Below are 19,318 nucleotides of genomic sequence, written 5' to 3'. Positions count from 1 at the left end.
AGATAAGTCCAAACCCGCTGAAAATTTCCCCTGGACAATTTCCCCGGAATAACTCCACATGCAAGATTGAGTCGCCAAAAAGAGAGTAAGACAAATCAAAGGAATTTCGTTCAGTAATTCTGTCAAATCCCCCCAGTATAAAATTTTCTCCTGGAAAGTTCGTCCCCGGAAACTTTCCTCCCCGCGGAAAATTCTGCCTGTGGAAACCCATCCCCAGAAGAACCCCCCCCCCCTCCTGTGAAAAAGTCTGTATACTTCCCAATAACAAATACTGTACGTAAACAAAGGGCAAATTCTATAACTTACAGACCTTTCCCCAGGGGCTCTGGGGGTCATGTTCCCCAATAAGCATAGTTATTCTTTCAACTATGCTGAACATCTCATACTTTTATCTCATACTTTTGATCGGATGACTTTGGGGGGGAAAGGACGTAGGAGGGGGGCAAGTACCCTCCAATCTTTAGGCACTATAACTTTTAATTTCCATTCGAATTCGCTCTTTCTCGATCTTCTAGGACGATTGGTTCGATAATTTTTTTTTTTCTCTATTCCTTGTGTCTCTTCTTTTCGGTGGCTTGGTCTTCACATTACTAATAATCTCAAAACACTTCGGGCTCTGACAGTTTCTAATGCAAAAAAAAAAAAAAAATCAGATAGGATATTAAAAAATTTCTGCCAATAGAGGGAGGTACAATAGAAAAGCGCTTGGGAAATTATATTCTTTGTTTTGCGATCATTCTATTCTTTTTCTATCTGGTTTTCTTCCAATTCTGAAACCTAAAGATCTGAAATCTATCTGGACTTATTATTTTAAATTTTCTCGGTACCTTTTGTGCCTCCATCCGTGGTTCCGGAACCGACATCTAATATCGCGATTCAGCCTCCCTGATTTACGGGAAAAAGTGGCTGTGCTTGCGGGAAAGCTGTCGTTATCTGAAGGTCTTACTGCGCACCATAATTTACGTCGTTTTATGTAAATAATTGTTAAGTGTGCGAGTTTGCTTTTTTTTTCTTCTTTTTTTTATGTACTCCACTTCTTTTTTATAGTGGTTAATCAATAAATTATTATTATTATTTATAAGATCAGCCTTGGGAAAAAACAACAGTTCGTTGCTAAGAACTGTTTGATATATCTTATATTATTATCATGGACAATAGAACATTTATGTTGTCAATCCGTTTAACTATGATTGATATATCTGTATAGGTTATAACAAATTTTACACATTTCGAAGGACAAACGAGATTTTTTTTTTTTTTTTTCGTACACACAATACGATTCCAAAGAATTTGTAAGAAAGTAACATAGAAAGCATAAAATAACATAGCTTGACTTGCCATTTTTAACACGTATCATAAACATTTGCATAAATTGTACGATAAACGAGGAAGAATAGTCATCACCTAATCACTCACCTTTTTTGTGCATGCATAAGATAACTTCAAAGTATTAAAAGAGAAAAACAGAAAAAAGAGCACTTTGACATGCAATTTTTACGTGTAAAAAAAATAACCTTTCTTTGCATGAAAATGAAAAAAAAAAATCATTTGTCTGACCCTATGGTGACAGCATGAGCAGGAGTCTATTATTGTGACATTAAATTAGACAATTTTTCTATTCTTTTTTTTATTATTATTAGGTAGTATACTAGTTTTTTAACACGGTAAATTTCCACCTATTTAATTAAAAAAAAATTGTCCGACCTACCTGAAAAGCAAATGGGTCATTTTCTGACATCTCGGATTTTTCGTCACAAACTCTCTTCTGTTTCAATTTAAGGTCACTATCAGCATTCAAAACTGGAATGTCCTGACTCAAATTTTCACATGGTTGCTCACTGAAAAAAAAAATAGAAAAAAAATGTTAGGGTTTTTTAAACCCTTCAGCAACTGCTGAAATATATCTGCCAATAAACAAATTGGAACTTTTTTCATTATTGAACTGAAGTATATAGAGTTTCAGTTATGTTGCAATATATGCCCTTAAATATGTAAAAAAAAAGAAATTAGTGCACATTAATTCTACATGCTTCTAGATTCTGGTGATAAGTTTTATTTCAGGCTATGTGTATTTCAAAGTGTAGGTGTATGCATATTCTGAATGTGTATTTTTAGATGTATTTTATTGTCCAATTATTATTTATTTGAAATTGTTGAATATTTTATTTTATATTATCCATTGTAAATGATTTTTATATATAGGTCAATATAAACATCTTTTCTATGACATTCCTGGTGAATATATATAACCGTCAAGAATTTCATACAAGCGAATTTTTTTCGTGAAACCCCTGGGTTTCTTGAACACACAAAACTCAAGGGTGTCACAAAAGCCAGTTTGGACAGCCCTACAATGGATTCAAGCAAATCCTAATTGGTATTTTCCAAGCATCAAAATTCGGAAATTGGAAAACCATATATTACCTGATGCTAGCAACCTGATTTAGATGCTTTTCTAAATTTTAGATCAACCAAAATCAGAATTTCTTATTTTGATCGCAAAGATTCAACCCAATCAAAATTTATAAAATTCATAAAATTCACAAAATTTGTGAATCTGAATTTATAAAAATTCAGATTCACCAGCCAATCAAAATTTAACATAAATTGAAACTTAAGTACTGATTATTATTATTATTGCTGGTGCACTCACAAAGCTGACAAGATGAGTCAAGGCTCCGTCCAGGTACATGCGTAAAATTTCTGTTGGACAAGGGGGGGGGATAATAAATAAAATATTATTCGAAAATTTAAATAAGAAGTGCCCGGCCAACTCCAGAACGGCTTGGGCATACTCACCTCTCAAATGTAAGGGGATGACTCTCTTGCCAGCCATGAAAAGCAAGTGGTACATGATCATCTAGACGGTACTAGGAAGAGAACTTTTTTTCCTTCCTCGGGTTACTCCTTCCTCGGGGAACTTTTCTTTTGCTACTATTAGCCCTTCATATTTACAGGGACATTAACCCTCGGCCATGGTTTCAGCAGTCACTACTGGCATCAATCCATTTAATCTCGGTAGGCTGTCCTACAAAATACCCTACCTCATGGCGAAGCACTAGGCAGGAAGACCTGTGCCTAGAGAATGACAAAATAAATAGTAGATAACTCTGTTTATGCTAAATACTCTCAAGAGTGCCCCAAAAAGTTGTAACCGATACCCCCCTCCCGTCACCAGTACTTGTTAGATCTACATCCAGCTCTAGGAGCTATTATGGGATACAGGAAAAAGTTCAGACTGACACTAGTCCCATAAAATCACCAACACCATCTAACAATGATGTTTTCTCGTGTTTATTGGCAACTGAGATCAGATACCTAGAGAGCATTGATACTCATTGAATATAAAAGTATTGAACAGAAATGGAAAAGTCCCTGATTATGAATTCTGCCCTTAGTAATTTGAAGCAAATCGCGAATCAAAGTTTCTAGACATGTTAGGTTTTTTTTTTAAATAGTTAAATAACCCAAAATATTATAAGCTTATCTTTCAAGGCACTTTAAATTTTGGGGAGGGTGAAGAACCCAGAGGTTTGCCACGAGTACCAGTTTAAAGTCATCTAGCCAACTTAACGTGGCTGGATTTTCCAAGCTAATTGGGGCCTACTTTTGCAGATTGGATATTGAGCTGAAACACTTCTTATTAAAAAAAAAAGAAAACAATTATGGCTATGTTACGTACATAGAAGTTTTGGTTTTAACACAGATTAATAATCCTAGTTATACACTTCTTTTTGAAAATTGTTCCTTTTTAATGAAGACACCGAACGAAGTTGTAAAAATTATACTTTTTTTTTTTTTTTTTTTTTTTGGTCTTCATATGTCCAATCATGTAAGTTCTGACTCTTACCAGTTAAACTACCAAATGATAGTCTATATGAAGGCTTTAAAGTTCATTTGATTTAACAATTAGTATTAGCTGAAGCGTTGTATTCGTAAAATCTAATTGTAGATGGTCCCCTAGGTCCATCTAGGTCCATTCGTCAACCGAGCAAGAATAGTCCTCTTCTTTCTTTTTCTCTCTTTTATTTTACCAATCATTGTGTAAAATTTATTTTATTAATTTTTGGGCATTCTATTTGTATAGTCTATATTTTACTAAATTCATCTGTATAGTCAAGTTTTATACTGATTTTTTTTATATATTGCCCGTTGGGTTTTCAATAAGTTTTTAAGGATTTTTTGTTGTTTCTGTTCTTTCTCTTTTCTTTTATTTGACATAAGAAATAAGGTTCTATTAGAGCTTGTTATAGACTTCTGAAAATTCGTACAGCATTGATAGCGTCTTTCTTATCATATTTAATCATCTTTCTTATCATTTCCTGAATTCTCCAAATTAATATACTCAGTTATTCCTGTGTTGTACCCTTTTGACAATCCGTATACACATAATGTGTTTTGATTAATTTCAACACTCCCCTTAACATTCCCTCAAAAGATCACCTAAATACCCTTCGTCTTCTTGGAAGGTAAAGTTCAAAAATGCACACCTTTCTCAATAACATATACTACATGTAAGCAATGAACGAAATGCCTAACTTGGAGTGCTTGTCCTGAGGACTGTGAGGAGTTTGACATCCCCAATACTAGACCTTTCAACAATGCTGAACAAAAAGCTTTCTCAAAATTTCGATCAGATATGTTTTGGGGAATGATAGGCCTGGGGGGGGGGGATCTGACGTCCCTCCATTCACTTTAATCTTAAAAAGGGGAACTAAAACTTCCGACTTCCAATCAAATGAGCTCCACCCGATCCAAAGTCTATACAACTACCCGTTCCATAAAAACCTTATATGCCCTGGGCACAACTTACAACCCTTATCCATGGGCTCTAGGAGACTGTGTCCACTCTAAAGACATTGTTATGTGATTTTTCTACTATTGGTAACGAAATGGGTATCTCACAATTTCAATAGAATGTGTTTTGGGAAAAGAGGATGTCAAGGAGGAGACCTAGTTGCTCTCCACCATGTTTGTCTCTTAAAAGGGAACTGGAATTATACATTACCAATCAAATGAGTCTCTTCTAAAGTTCACACGACCACCCCTTCCATAACAACTTTATATGCTCCTGGGTTATAACTTCCAACCCTTACTCCTAGACTCTGGGGGATCTGTCCACCCCAAAGACATTATTATATGATCTTTGGACTATTTTTGAACACATGGCTATCTAAAAATTTTATCGGACGCATTTGTGGAAAATAAAACGTACAGAGGGGGTGCCCCCAATCACTTCGACTCTTAAAAAGGGAACTGGAACGTCTGATTTCCAATCAAATGAGCCCCCTCTGGAGTTTATAAGACCACCCTTTCCATAAGAACCTTATGTGTCCTCGGGGCATAACTTATAACCCTTGCGCTGAGAGCTAGGGGAGGTGGATTGTCATCCTCAAAGAAATAATTTCCAGATCTTTCAATTACCATGAACAAAATGGTAATCTCAAATTTTGATTAGATTTGTTTTGGAAATTGGTGGGCATGAAGGGGGGGGGGGGACTTGTTGCCATCCAATATCTTTTTACTATTAAAAAAGGCCCTTTCAATATCCAATCGAATGAGCCCTTTTTTTTAAGGTTCTACGACAAAAATAGCCATCTCAAAATTTTCAAAAGATACATTTTGGGAAAATACAAGGTGTGAGTATCCGCCCTCCGATCACTTTGAATCTTAAAAAGGGTACTAGAAATTTTGATTACCAATACAGTAAGCCCCTCCTAAGTTTATACGGTCACCCTTTCTATATAAACCTTATATGCCCCCAGGACATAACTTACAACCTTTGCCTTGATGGCTTGGGGGGGGGGGTGTTGTCATCCTCAAAGACATAATTTCCGGACCTTTCAACTACTTTTAACAAAATGGCTATCTCAAAATTTTGATTTGATGTGTTTGGGGAAATGGAGGGCGTGGGAGGGGTGTTAGTTGCCCTCCAATCACTTTTGACTATTAAAAAGGGAATTAGCCCTTTCATTTTCTGATTGAATTAGCCATTTTCGAAGTTTCTACGACAACTCCTTTGATAAGAAGTGCCCTAGTCTAAAACCAAAAAAAAAATATTGTGCTCACATCGTTCTTTACTTAGGCAGCGCTGCGCTGCCTATGATTTTTGTGGGTATCTTTTTAGCCCCCCCCTCTCATTTCGCCATACTCACCCAAAATTAAATAAACATCATACTATTATCATCAGTATCTACATAAAGACTTGTGTCAATATCCTGACAAAAATTCCAAAATTCCATCTGTTGCTCACTAGAAATCATAAATCAAAATGGACTCCTATCTTTTTATTGGAGTTTATCCAGAAATCTTGTCATTGTGTCAAGTAACTTACAGGGATACACCTGACATATATGTTTGGGCTTGGAGTGTGTAAAAAAAAGAATAATTAGCATCAATCAACAAACTTTGATCAACGTCCCTCTACAGGAACACTATTTCAGTTTTTCTTTGAAGGGGAGGGGGATTACCAACGATAATTTATATTCTGGAAGGAAAAAAGAAAACTTCAATTATAAACGATTTCAAAAATAGATTCGCAAATTTTGGAATACATATTGTATACACACACACACATATATATATATATATATATATATATATATATATATATATATATATTTATATATATATATATATATATATATATATATATATATATATATATATATATATATATATATATATATATATATATATATATATATATATATATATATATATATATATATATATATATATATATATATATATATATATATATATATACCATTTATATATGTATAGTCAACAATACCATTTTGTTGACTGTGAAAAATAAAATATGGGATAAATCGCTTGTACCATCCCAAATGCGAAATATAAATGGAGGAAACTTAAAAAAATATTATGTACAAAAATATAAATAAGAAAGAAAGAGGAGATAAATGAGGGGATTGTTAAATGAGGGGAGTGAGGGGAGTGGGGAGTGAATAGAATTTCCTATTTTTTTAAATATAAACTATGTACAAAATGAGTTGCTTCACGACATGGGATGATTATTTAAATAGATGGCTTTTGCAAAGTCTGATCCGTTTTGAATTTATCGACACTTTGTAACTAAATTTTGTCTTCATTTGATAATAGCCAATATTTGGTTCTGAGCCATTTTGTACGGTTCTCACATAAAATTAAGCCTTCGGTGCCCGGGCGATATTCCTTTGAATCTAAAGAAGTGGCGTGAACTTGTTAATTTTGGTTCTAAATGCATCTACTGGATAGCACCCTGGATAGCACCCTTTGTAAACCGACAAACAAAACGATAAACAAGCAATGATTGGAAAACAGTAAAAAGTTACAAAAATTGGCAAAATCAACCACTACTAACCAGGGTATAAAATCACAGTCGTATTGTTTTTTGTAACTTCTTATTCTTAAAATTATTTTGTTGTTTTTATTTTAATTATGCTGATGTTTGAAAGCAGAGATATATAAAGCAGAGCATAAAGTATAGCCATTGATACTTTCTAGCAAATAAAATGTTTATTTTAAATCAGAGATCCATCTCTTTCACGTGCCAGTAATAAAGGCCGTACCCCGAGAGGGGTTATGGGGGTTTGAACCCCCCCCCCCCTCACCCCCTCCGAAATGTTTGTTTGACTCGTAAAAACGTAACAAAAATTGATAAAAAATACAAATCTTGTATGTGTTTTTTTAGTTTTTTTCTGTAACTCCCCCCCCCCCGAAAAAAATCTTTGAGTAAAACCGAAAAAAAATCCTGGGTATGGCCTTGCAAGTAATGAAAAACTAACTTCGGTGTAAAGAACAGGAAAAGGGATATCAAACAGTTTATAGTGTTAAACAGTAAGCAAAGAGAAGCCTTTATCAGTAGAAACAGAAACTTTGAAGAAACGGAACTTTTCTACAAATATAAAGTTCTGTTTTTATTTTGTATGCGTTGATGAATGGCCAGGGGCTAATCTCCAGCATTTTTATGGGGGCGAGCAAGAGGGTCCATATCTGAATAGTCAAGGGGCATGGGTTATATGATAATTTTTTTTTGTCCACATTATTGGGGGGGGGGTGATTAAACACCCCCACCCCAAACGACGCCCCTGTGAATGGTTGTTTTGAGTGTTAAGAGCAGTATTTTGTTTGTTGCCGCGACCCTCTGGCGTCTTTGCAATATATATCTATCTATATTTTGGGGTGCTACCATTTTGAACAACCGTCACAAGCAACAAACGTCAGTAGAGTAGTACCTTATACTTCTGGGACTTTATGTTCCATCCTATGATATTCTGGGCCTTTACGTTCCTTCCTATGATATTCTGGGCCTTTACGTTCCTTCCTATGATATTCTGGGCCTTTACGTTCCTTCCTATGATATTCTAGGCCTTTATGTTCCTTCCTATGCTATTCTGGACATTTACGTTCCTTCCTATGCTATTCTGGGCCTTAACGTTCCTTCCTATGATATTCTGGGCCTTTACGTTCCCTCCTAAGATATTCTGGGCCTTTACGTTCCTTCCTATGCTATTCTGGGCCTTTATGTTCCATCCAATGCTATTCTGGACCTTTAAGGTCCTTTCGATGCTATTTTGGGCATTAACGTTCCCTCTTATGATATTCTGGGACTTTATGTTCCCTTCTATGATATTCTGGGCCTTTACGTTCCCTCCGATGCTAATATAGGCCTTTATGTTCCTTCCTGTGCTATTCTGGGCCTTTACGTTCCTTCCTATGCTATTCTGGGCCTTTAGGTTCCTTCCTATGCTATTCTGGGCCTTTACGTTCCTTCCTATGCTATTCGGGGCCTTTACGTTCCTTCCTATGATATTCTGGGCCTTTATGTTCCTTCCGGTTTTTCTGGTAGGTAATTCTATTCTACAGGGGCATTACACCCTTTCAAAGAGAGTGAGTATCCTCTCACATAGCCTTATACTTCTACGACGCCCCCGTACCAAACAGGTTTTTCTGGTAGTCCTATTCTACAGGTCATTACACTCTTTCAAAGAGGAACGAGTATAACTTGATTGGTGATTAGGATTTGAATAAAAAGGAATAGTTTTCTTTACAATTCATATTAGTAAGATAATTGAATTTAAAGAGAATAGTTTTTATTTTCAAGGATATTAGTGGAGAAAAAAATGAGTGGTACATTTACATTATTGGAGATTAATGATGGAACCGACGGCAGCAGCAGAAGCAACGATATACGACTACCCATTGTGGCTGTGGAAATAATCGCTTGTTGTAGGCTATGTCTTTAATGAGAAATTATGTATGCGAGATATGTGATATCATTAAGCAAATTTAAGCAGGAGGAGCAGCTGTGTTTTGCTGGAAAAGTAAATATTCTCCATATAAATAAACTTCGGTCAGAATTAGATGTCCTATCGAAATATATTGATGAGAACAAAATGCATAAGTGATTATTATTATTGTAATTATGATCAATAAAACTGTTTTTAAATCAATGTTATTTTTTTTTTCTTTCTATAGTAGACTAGCGTATATTTTCTAGAGTAGAAAAAAAGAAATTCTTTTTAGTCTGAAGTTGATCGTGAGAGAGTTAGGACTAAAAAAAAAAAACTGGATTGACTCGAGAAAGATCGAATCATAAGGAATCTAGTTCTTATGGAAAAACATTTAATTCTAGACGATGATTTTCTAGAGTTGTCTATTCAAAGGAATATATTTTCTCGAGGAATGCTTGTTTATATAATGAAAACTGATTCTACATCATTAGACTATTGTATGGAGCTTCTACATCGTGGTCCAAATGCATTTACAAAATTTATTGATATATTGATCACGACACGACAAAATGATATTGTGGATATGCTTTTAAACATTAGTTTAGAAATGTAGGACTTTTTTTCATAAGACAGATGGTGCTCAAGGATGATTTACTCCTCTCTCTCTCTCTCAGACAATTTTTTTTTGTTGCTAGCTCAGTTTCATTGTGGTTGTGAGAGTCTCAACACATGACAAAATGTTCCATACATGTCTGTTATGTATGTACTCACTGGGCAGCTGGTCATCATGTGAGAATTGCACAATGATTGAGGAATATGATGAAAAGTGTAGATTATGCAACCCGTGTAAATTGCATAGAGGATATGCTGTGCAAATTAAAGGTTGTAATTCCTGTCTTGAAGAGGTGTATGACTCTCATCCTAGAGGTCACCTATGCTCCAATTGTCATTATGATAAATGTAATCAGTGGGAGAATACATATCCCGGTATGATTGGAAAGAATCCTAACCGTGATTTTAGTATATTGCTACGAGATCGGTATCGTCGTGGTTTTAGATTGTTCTGGGAGGAGGAACCGGGTCAACAATTCAACTGTTGGAATAACACAAGAATATGGTTTCCAAGTCATCGTAGTGAAGACACTTAGTGTTATGATTATAAGCCCACCGATTTTTATTTGGCTGTGACAGACTGTGATTTGATACTTGAGGACACTGTTTGTGAAATTGCTTCAAATACGCAAATTGAAACATGTAAATTCTTTAGAATGAATGAGAATAGTATCATTGACTATACAAAGAGATATGACAAGAGTGAAGTCACACTCTACTGGAGAAAATGTGATCCTGACATTGGACTATATCAGGATCAGTACACTGTGAATTCAGATAATCTACCTGCACTAGTTGTTGTCGACAAATACCTAGTAGTGGATGAAATATAAAGAGTAGAAAAATCGTTTTATCATGTATATATTTTTTTTTATTAAGAAACAATTTCAGATACATATTTAGAACATTTTATTCTTACGGCACTAAAATCAATATCAAATACAATTGTAAGTATATTCTCCTCTAGAAAGTCTTTCAATAGAGGTACGTCAACGTAGATGTTGAGAAACTGCTTGTAGGTGTAGCCACGACATCTGAACATGAAAAAGAGTAGTGTATGAAAGCCACATGTCTTAGTTGCTAAATCCTGTACCCTTTGTTGAATTTGAATAGTTTTTTTCCTACTGCTTTCAATAAATTTTCTGATTTATGGCGCACAGAATTTATACAATTGGCCAAGAGGATCAAAAATTCAATGTTCTTCGCTGTTTGAAAGATGCATTGCCAATGACCGGTTTTCAAAGTTGATGGACTGCTATAAACAAGGATTAGGGTGTTGTTAACACTTGCAATTTTTTCAATGAAGTCCAAAGGTATGCAATAGGACTTGTACTGGGACACGTATGGATCCATACTAAATACGTTGATTATTTGGTTTGTGTTCATGGTGCTAGGTCTAGTAGAAAACTTCTGTCGGGCGTGATTTCCCAATAGGTTTCAAATTGACTCAGTGATATTAGCGTGATACTCTCAGTCAGAGCATTGGCAAATGTACACTCTAAACGTACATTCCCTGTTCGTACTATGGTCATATCCTGGGTGCCTGACAAGTCCAAAACAATAACCCCATGATTTTTTGAAAACATTGAATTGGTTATTCCATTTTCAAATAGTTGAGAGTCATGATCTAGGGATTGCATAGTCAACTCATATAGAGTTCTATAGGATTTTTTGTCGAATGATAGAGTGTACATTGGAATACCACTCACTTTGCACACGAAGCTAGATAGACCAAAAAAATTACAATCGTGGGGGGGTTCATTCCAGGATCAAACGGAAATGCCACTCTTCACAAACGCCAATGCCAATTTTGATGGGATTTATCTATTGATAAATGAAGAATCGCTATAGCTACGAGAGCCGGTGGAAATGTGACACTGATCGGTGATCCTATGGGGGACAAGAAGTTTAATATTGGTACCATTGGCTCTTAGATTTTCCAATGCCAATGCAACAGAGCTCAGAACTTGTTGTTTTCGAACGTGGAGAATTGCCGATGTGATAACAACATTTGCATCGGGTGCTGTAGGAAGTATTTTTCTCAAAATGAAATTTGATGGGGTCGGCTGTAACTTTATGTCGATCTTGACATTGGGGGGCAGCCGTTGGGATATATTGAATATCTCGTGATTTAGTTTTCCAACCAGATGATATTCCTGGGTCACTGCAGTAGTCAACTCGCCGTCAGTATCAACACCTGATCGATTTTCATAGCGTAATAATTGTCCTCTCAACTACTTTTAAGCTTTTGGAGTCATCATCACAAATTGTATGTAGCTTGTGGATAAATAATTGCTAGTGCTCACCAATCTTCTATTAATAGATGCAATATTTTGCTTGAATAGGTTGTGTAGAATACAGTTTTCATAAGAGATACCATCACCGGCAGTTGGAGTAGTATTATCTGACTTTTTCGTCACCGCAATATTTAAATCAATAAATGTTGATGATAAATCAGTGAAATAATCTTCATTGGAAAATATCTGAAAGTGTATATTTTCCGAGAGGGGATGTTGAGGATGAAATTGTTCATAGTAGCGATACTTGACACTAACATCAACATTTTCAGCATTGAATAGATTCAATGAGGAACTGATTGATGGATATGAGTTCTTGTGGGGGAGATAAGTCATCTTAAGAGAAGAAATCCTTCTTTGATCTAACACTCTTTTTCTTTTTCTTGTTCTGCTGCTTATTGGCCTTCGTTGTTTTATTTCTCAAAGTCCTTGTTAATGTCCTTTGCTTCCTGCCTGGGTGGAGACTGATGAGTGAATGACGCGAACGCATCCTTTTCAATCCCTCCCCATTTTGTCGAGATGTTAATTGTTCACCAACGGCTCTTGCTGAAGATCTAATATTTTCCTTAACACTCTCCTTGAAATTTTTGCCCGACCCCTAGTCCTGTAGTGTGGAGGCAGCAAAATTTGATGCAGCAGGTACAAGATATTTTCTGGCAAGGGGTAGTACAGAACGAAATAGCCTAGCAAACCAGCTCCCAAGACCATAGCCAGACATTGTAGTACACCCCTTGTAGTAGTCCAATCCATTGCCTATTTGACGTGGACTCAAAGCACTGAGATAACGGTCAATATCGGGACAAACAAATTGAATTCTTCTATTGTTCATTTCTTAGGTTAATGTACCGTTGTCGTTGACAATAGGTTAGAAATGACATGTAATCACTGTTAAGCCTTTTTTTATTGATGGAGGATCACCCAATTCACTTGTTAGAGTTAACTTACAGAGTTCCAAATATGAAGTGTTTACAAGAACATACTGAAGATGCTTTATATTATAGTGATGAACAAGTTCATGAATTGTTTTTCGTTCAAGAGCACGTAGGAGGGGGACATTTGAATTACCGACTCTCGACGTTTCCACAAAGGATGCATAGAGAAATATGCAAGATTCCAAGGCAAAACCAGGTGGGTAATCAGCAAAAATAACTTGATCCATCCCGTAAACGATGCCAGCATTTTCGCCATGGATCAAATTCTGTTTAAAGCCATGAACATCTCTCAAGGTGTCATTGAGAATAATTGTTTCAGTGTCAACAGGTGAGCTAATGTAAATCCTATCATGTTTCAGTAAATAGTTAAAACGGAATGTACCATTCTGACAATCTGAGATTTTTCGATTGATTGTACGACACAAATCCCCCATATTATCATATTCAATATATTTTAATCCGACATGTAGATAGTCACTAGATTTATGTTGTTTAACCCATTCATAGTCGGCATAGCCCCACCTATTCATAGTCCAATCCAATGGTATAACTTTTATATCATATACACGATCCTTTCTCAGGATGTCATAGGTATTTTTGAGAATACAGTCGACAAGAGCCAATTCATATGCACCGTCAAATTTGATGGCGGGTGAGAGTATTGTCCAAAAATCACTTGTCGTATTCAAGTCATTGTAGAGAGGATCGGAAACGTTGGACATGAAAGTTACATAGAAATCATGGGGCATTGTCAATATCTTCAACACCGATCCAAGAATCAAAATCAGAGTTGTATCCTAGCCACCGAACAAGTAACTGTTTCTTACCCCCGCGAGTACGTGTCTTTAATATCTTTTCATTTTGATAGATTTCACTAGCATTTTTAACTTTTTGCAATTCATAGTTATAAAAGCCGCCGAGAATCTCTTCATCTTTGGTATCACGCAGGCGATAAGTTGTGGGTTTAGTGTCTAGGATTTTTGCCACTTTAAAAAGTTCGGTGGACCACAAGTAATTCCCATTTTCAAAAACATTAGTTGTTCTATTAATTCGAACAGTATCACCAACATTGAATTTATTTTTCTTCTTCTTGAATTTTGACTCATTGGAATATTGTTTAAGAAAGGTGTCAATTGTATTATGATCCGAATGGTGAACTTCCGTTGGTGTAGAGTTGTACAATGAGCGATGAGGTCGTTGATTATAAATCAACATGATTTTATCTAGATCATGAATAAAAGCCGGTGTATTTTTCAATGTACAATATCTTGAAATTAAAAGCCGAATAGTTCTCATAAATTGTTAGGACATTGCGGCCTTTATAGTAATGAGACCATGATATAGATGCGTTCAATATTTCTCTAGTACTTTTGAAACATGGGGATTAGCAAATTAAAAAAAAAGATCCGTTTGAATATTTTTATATTAATAATGTTATAGAATAATTTAAATGGCCTGAGCAACTTCAACACCTCTCTTTGATCGCAATGGACTTGCATATGCATAGCGACTAAAAACACTGATTGCAAGTAGAATGTACTTGTACGGTGTATTGTGACGTCTTTTAAGCTCATCTAGAGTCAGGAGATCTGCTTGCATTATTTGCAATGGGTAAAAGGCTTTAGTTTTTCGATATTGATTGGCACGAAGTCTATGATTTCTATGCAAAGTGTAACTGAGTTTATTTTGTTGATAGTCTTGTACACTTTTAGTGTGAATACCTATGACTTTGGAAAGAGCTGTGGGGGAACTTAAACTCCCCACCTCGCCAATATTTTTATGAGCATCTTTTAGAACTTCAGCCATTTTGAACGTAAACATGATGTGTAACGTTCGCTACCCTTTTGTATACTGGCTGCTGATGGGGACGTTGACTTGATACGTCTTCGCTTTTGTCTAGCTATCAGTGGTGTGCTAGTATTTTCCAAAATTGATTTAAAATCTTCTTCTTCTTCAAGTTCATATTTTAATGTTGATGATGATGACGATACACCTTCTTTTATTTTTTTTATTATTTTTCTATTGTCAATAAGACTTTTGGGGAAGTTGAATGGATTTAGAAGGTTTTATAGATGAGTGTCAAATGATAATAGTCCTTTACGATTTGTAACTATGTCATACATTAAATCAAGTACATTATAACTCTTGCTCTGACTTACAATCCTATCACCATCGATCTCAACTTGAACTTGACCATTTTCAAGGAGATAGATTAAGAGTCGTGTTATTTTTTAACAATATTAGAGGGGCAATATATTTACAAATTTAAATAAAATTAAATACAAGTTCTCCTTCTTTAATTGTGTTCCAGCAGCAGCAGCAGCAGCAGCAGATTCTTGAGAAGATGATTCTATTTTGGGATCAGCAGCAGCAGCAGTGGGCTGTGATCGATAGTGTTTGTCCACTCGACGAAGTGCATCTTGAAGTAAAATCAGTTTTTTATCATCATAAATAGTTTCAGTGTCGAGGAATTTACTCAGATTGTCCTCAAAGTGTTCGACGGGTGAGAGAGCGAGTTCTATTGGAGTCATTCTATAGGGTTTTGCTATCTAGAGAAAACTGTTTACAAGTCTTGCAATTATTGGCAGTAAAAGTATGAAAAAGCTACCGCCCGCCTTAAGAAGTCGTTTCCTTTTAAAATTCTTTCCTTTCTTATTAGAGGCACATGTAAGTACAATTGAACGATGTTGCTTTGCCTGTTGCTTAACTACTTCTGGCAGTTGAACATTACCCTCGGTCAAATTTAAACAAAGTTCGGATATTAGATTAATGAAATCATTGTCACTACCATGTTGGAGTATTTTTTTTCTAAGCTGAGGTTTTGAAGTGCTTAGAACTGAAAACAAATGTCTATTTTCATGTAGTTTTTTCAGTGCCATGATAGCGACTACTTTGTCTTCTTAGTGATCTCCGGGAGATATAATATAATTTTATTGTCGAAAATATCTGTGACTACTCGCATATCATCGGATGTATTTTGATTAAGATCCAATAGGATGTAGCCATGGGGTTTATTAGTTGCCTGATTGTATGCTGAGAGCAGAAATTTGAGGTCTCCTGCATAGATCTGTTTATTAAGGGTGATTAGCGATATAGAATCACGAACAACTCTTTAGATGATATAGTAGGTACTGTTCAAAGCAAGTGTTCGCATACATTTGCTCTGATGAAAGAGATTGTGTAGAACCAGAGTAACGGAAATCTGTTCATGATGAGAGCGAACAGTGAACAAATGCAGGAATTGCTGGGACCATTGTTCAATAGATTCAGCCAGATCGTCAATGATCAGCCAAGAGTTTGGTTCAATAATGTTGAAAACATCAAGTCCCTGTATGAACTGTATCTGCACCGATCCCATGGCAGCAGCAATTGCTTTTATTTTATTGTATGACTCCTGCCATATACTAGAGCAATAGTAGATTTTTTTTGGCTTTTCCGCAAACATTTTATCACAATTTTTAATTATTTTAGTTAAGAGTGTTGTTTTTACCGACATTGAGGGCCCACACAGAAACGATCTGAATGGTGTTTTAAATTGATACATGTTCCTTTCAACAGTTCACCTGGAAAACTACCTGTAGACCCTAATTGTCTAATGACTAAATAACTTTTCCCTACTACTACTCTGTTCTTCAAGAAGAAGAAGAAGAAGACAAAGACTAATAAAGAATCATATTTTTTCTTTTATTATATGCACATAAAAAAGTAACAATACATTGAAAAAAAAATACACTTTTTAAAATTTATTTATAATAAAAAAATACAACAACATTTACATAGGTACACACACAGAGAAAAAACACTTTTTTTGTTTATTTATAGATAAAAAAAATTAAATTAGAGAGATGAGCACTTGAAAAAAAAAATCTGCTCTGAGTCCAAAAAAAAGATAACTTTGGTGGCGATGCGCCCCCCGCGCTGGCGGCGGCCGGCCCCTCCCCCGGGCCGCGAGGCCCCCCCCCCAAAGGCCGCGAGGCCCCCCTCCAAAAAAAAAGGTTTTTAGGAAATAATTTACAGGACTTTATTTAAACCGAGACTTTCCCTGTGGGCAATACATTCGATCCGGTCTGAAGTTAAATAGTGTCCAAGGGGGAGGGTGGTCACACCATCTTGACAAACATAGACCTTGTCGGAAATGGCACTCATGGCTATTTTTTCTACATTTACAGTAAAGTTCCTGTAGTTCAATGAACGAATTGCCAACAATTTGGCTCGTGGAATTGCATTTTGAACAATACAATTCCTATAAATGTTCATGTCGAAATTCTTGTCCACATAGCGCGTGGGTACTCCTTTGCAACGTTTCTTGATTTCCTCGTCGTATGTCTGTATAAAGTACACCTTCGGACCTACAAACATACCGCGGGAAATCAAGTCGCTCCCGGTTTCAAATTTAAAAAATAAAAGCAGATTTGGCGCACGACGTTTAAATATCTCAGGGTAAAGACCAACACACCCCATGGTGTAGTCCATCCTTGAACTGATAATATCACCGTGCGCCAAATCATCAATTAGATTCGGTGTTTTTACTTTGAGCAGTAGAGAATCCGTGTCACCGTAGCAGACCTCTACTTGCCCCTTTTCCGGCCACTGTACCCTAGCCACATTGTAGTAGAATTCCAACATGAGTTTTTTTGAGATCTCCAAGATAGCAATACCTGCAGCAATATTTTTATTCAAGACAATGCGTCTTTTTTTCTTATTCAAAAGTACGATGTCCGGGCCAATGATTGTAAAGGAAGTGTAATTGGGATCGGCAATAATTCAAGCATATTGTTCTGGATTGGTCACAACGTCAAAAAGATTCCTATTGCGAACACTCTCACACATTTTGCCGAAAGCCGAATTCAAAATGAGTTTATAAATTTCTTTTTCGGCTTTCGTTTGTGCTGCAGAACGTTTGCCGACGAAAGTGCCAACAAATGTTTTCAAATATGGTTTTTGACTAAAATCAAGGGCTCGGTGAACCTTTGTGACGTTGAAACCGTTGTTACACATCCATTTTAACGCTACATGATGTACAAATATTTTTTTTTCCGCAGAAGGTCAGCAATAAGTTTTTGTATTGAAGGTGCCCAATGCAATCCGTCCACCACGACTAAACACCTATTGTGAGGACTCAAAGAGTCCTTAGTCACAGGTCTATTGATACATGGGAAAACAAAATCCTTTACTGAATTGTGAAGCTCGACTGGTATCTCTCCATCAATTTCAAAAAACCATCCAACTGGTCCATTCTCCTCAACACTTAATGTTGAGGGAATGGGGAGCTTGACCGTCATTGAGCCATATATAATCGCCGCAAGGTAGTGCATAATGGGATATGACCGAGGGATAGAGAGAATCCATATCGAGTAAAACAGCATTCGATTTTGTCCCCGTCTTCTCTCGGATCGGTTCTCTGGATCGGTTTCCAAGATACGGTCCCCTTGAAAAACACACCCCCCCTCATTGACTTCTCGATTAACAGGTGCTGATCAGTGTCAGTGATTAGCCCAATTTTTTCCCCACTAATTTTCAGGATGAGGTCCATCACTAGATGAGACGAAGAAAAATAATAACCCACATCAAGATTAAAGTCCTCATAGATTTTATCCGTATTTCTACACATAATGTCTAACAGATTTAACACGTCACTCGACAAATACAGCTTGCAGTAGTCAAACCCGTTTTTACACCATCCCTCTGTCCAAACTTTTTTAGAACAATTGTATTCATCGGGTTTGCAACTGTGATCGTGAAGGCTGTCGTAAAACGAGTCAATACAAGGAATAGTCTCCTCGGTGAATCTCGACATGGAAAAATAATAATCATAAAGATAGATGCCCTTGACCGTTAACAAATCATATAAATACTTTGGAAATTGTTGCTTGAGAAGGGGGAAAGCATTGCAGCCGTCATCGTTTTTCTGCACCTGAATTAATTCGCTCAATGATTTGGGAAAAAAACTGTATGAATCTAAAAAGCAAATTTTATTCGTGTACTCAATGCCGGGTTCAATAAATTTTCCCATAAATTCCAAAACAAGCATCTTTCTCGATGATTTAGGCATGATTCTGTACGTAAAGCTGTCTATCACCCTTGAATCATCCACGTTTCCATTTCTTTGAAGATATATCAATGCTGTTAGCACATGCTTCAGATCATAGTTAGAGTTTTGTATAAAACCCGTTAGAAAAAGCTGTTGTTTAATTTTTAAATTACACAAATTGTGAGCCCACCCACGAAAGTTACTTTT

At 36.1% G+C, this 19,318-nt stretch overlaps 1 protein-coding gene across 4 annotated transcripts in view; it reads right to left on the bottom strand.

Annotated features, from left to right (window-relative positions):
* The window catches only part of LOC148941991 (uncharacterized), a 137,343-nt gene that overhangs the window by 77,779 nt on the left and 40,246 nt on the right, over positions 1 to 19,318 (bottom strand). For all 4 annotated transcript variants that reach the window (XM_089103425.1, XM_089103427.1, XM_089103426.1 and 1 more), the window contains one exon: positions 1,709 to 1,838. In XM_089103425.1, coding sequence (XP_088959551.1) covers positions 1,709 to 1,838 — 130 coding nt within the window. The remainder of the gene's footprint in view (positions 1 to 1,708; positions 1,839 to 19,318) is intronic.

The sequence above is a fragment of the Artemia sp. Qi Xiang Cuo genome, chromosome 17, assembly GCF_049724085.1.
Source record: "Artemia sp. Qi Xiang Cuo chromosome 17, ASM4972408v1, whole genome shotgun sequence".
Classification (NCBI taxonomy): Eukaryota; Metazoa; Arthropoda; class Branchiopoda; order Anostraca; family Artemiidae; genus Artemia; species Artemia sp. Qi Xiang Cuo.
Note: the sequence above shows the minus strand (reverse complement) of the source record. Positions and strands in the feature narration are given on the sequence as shown.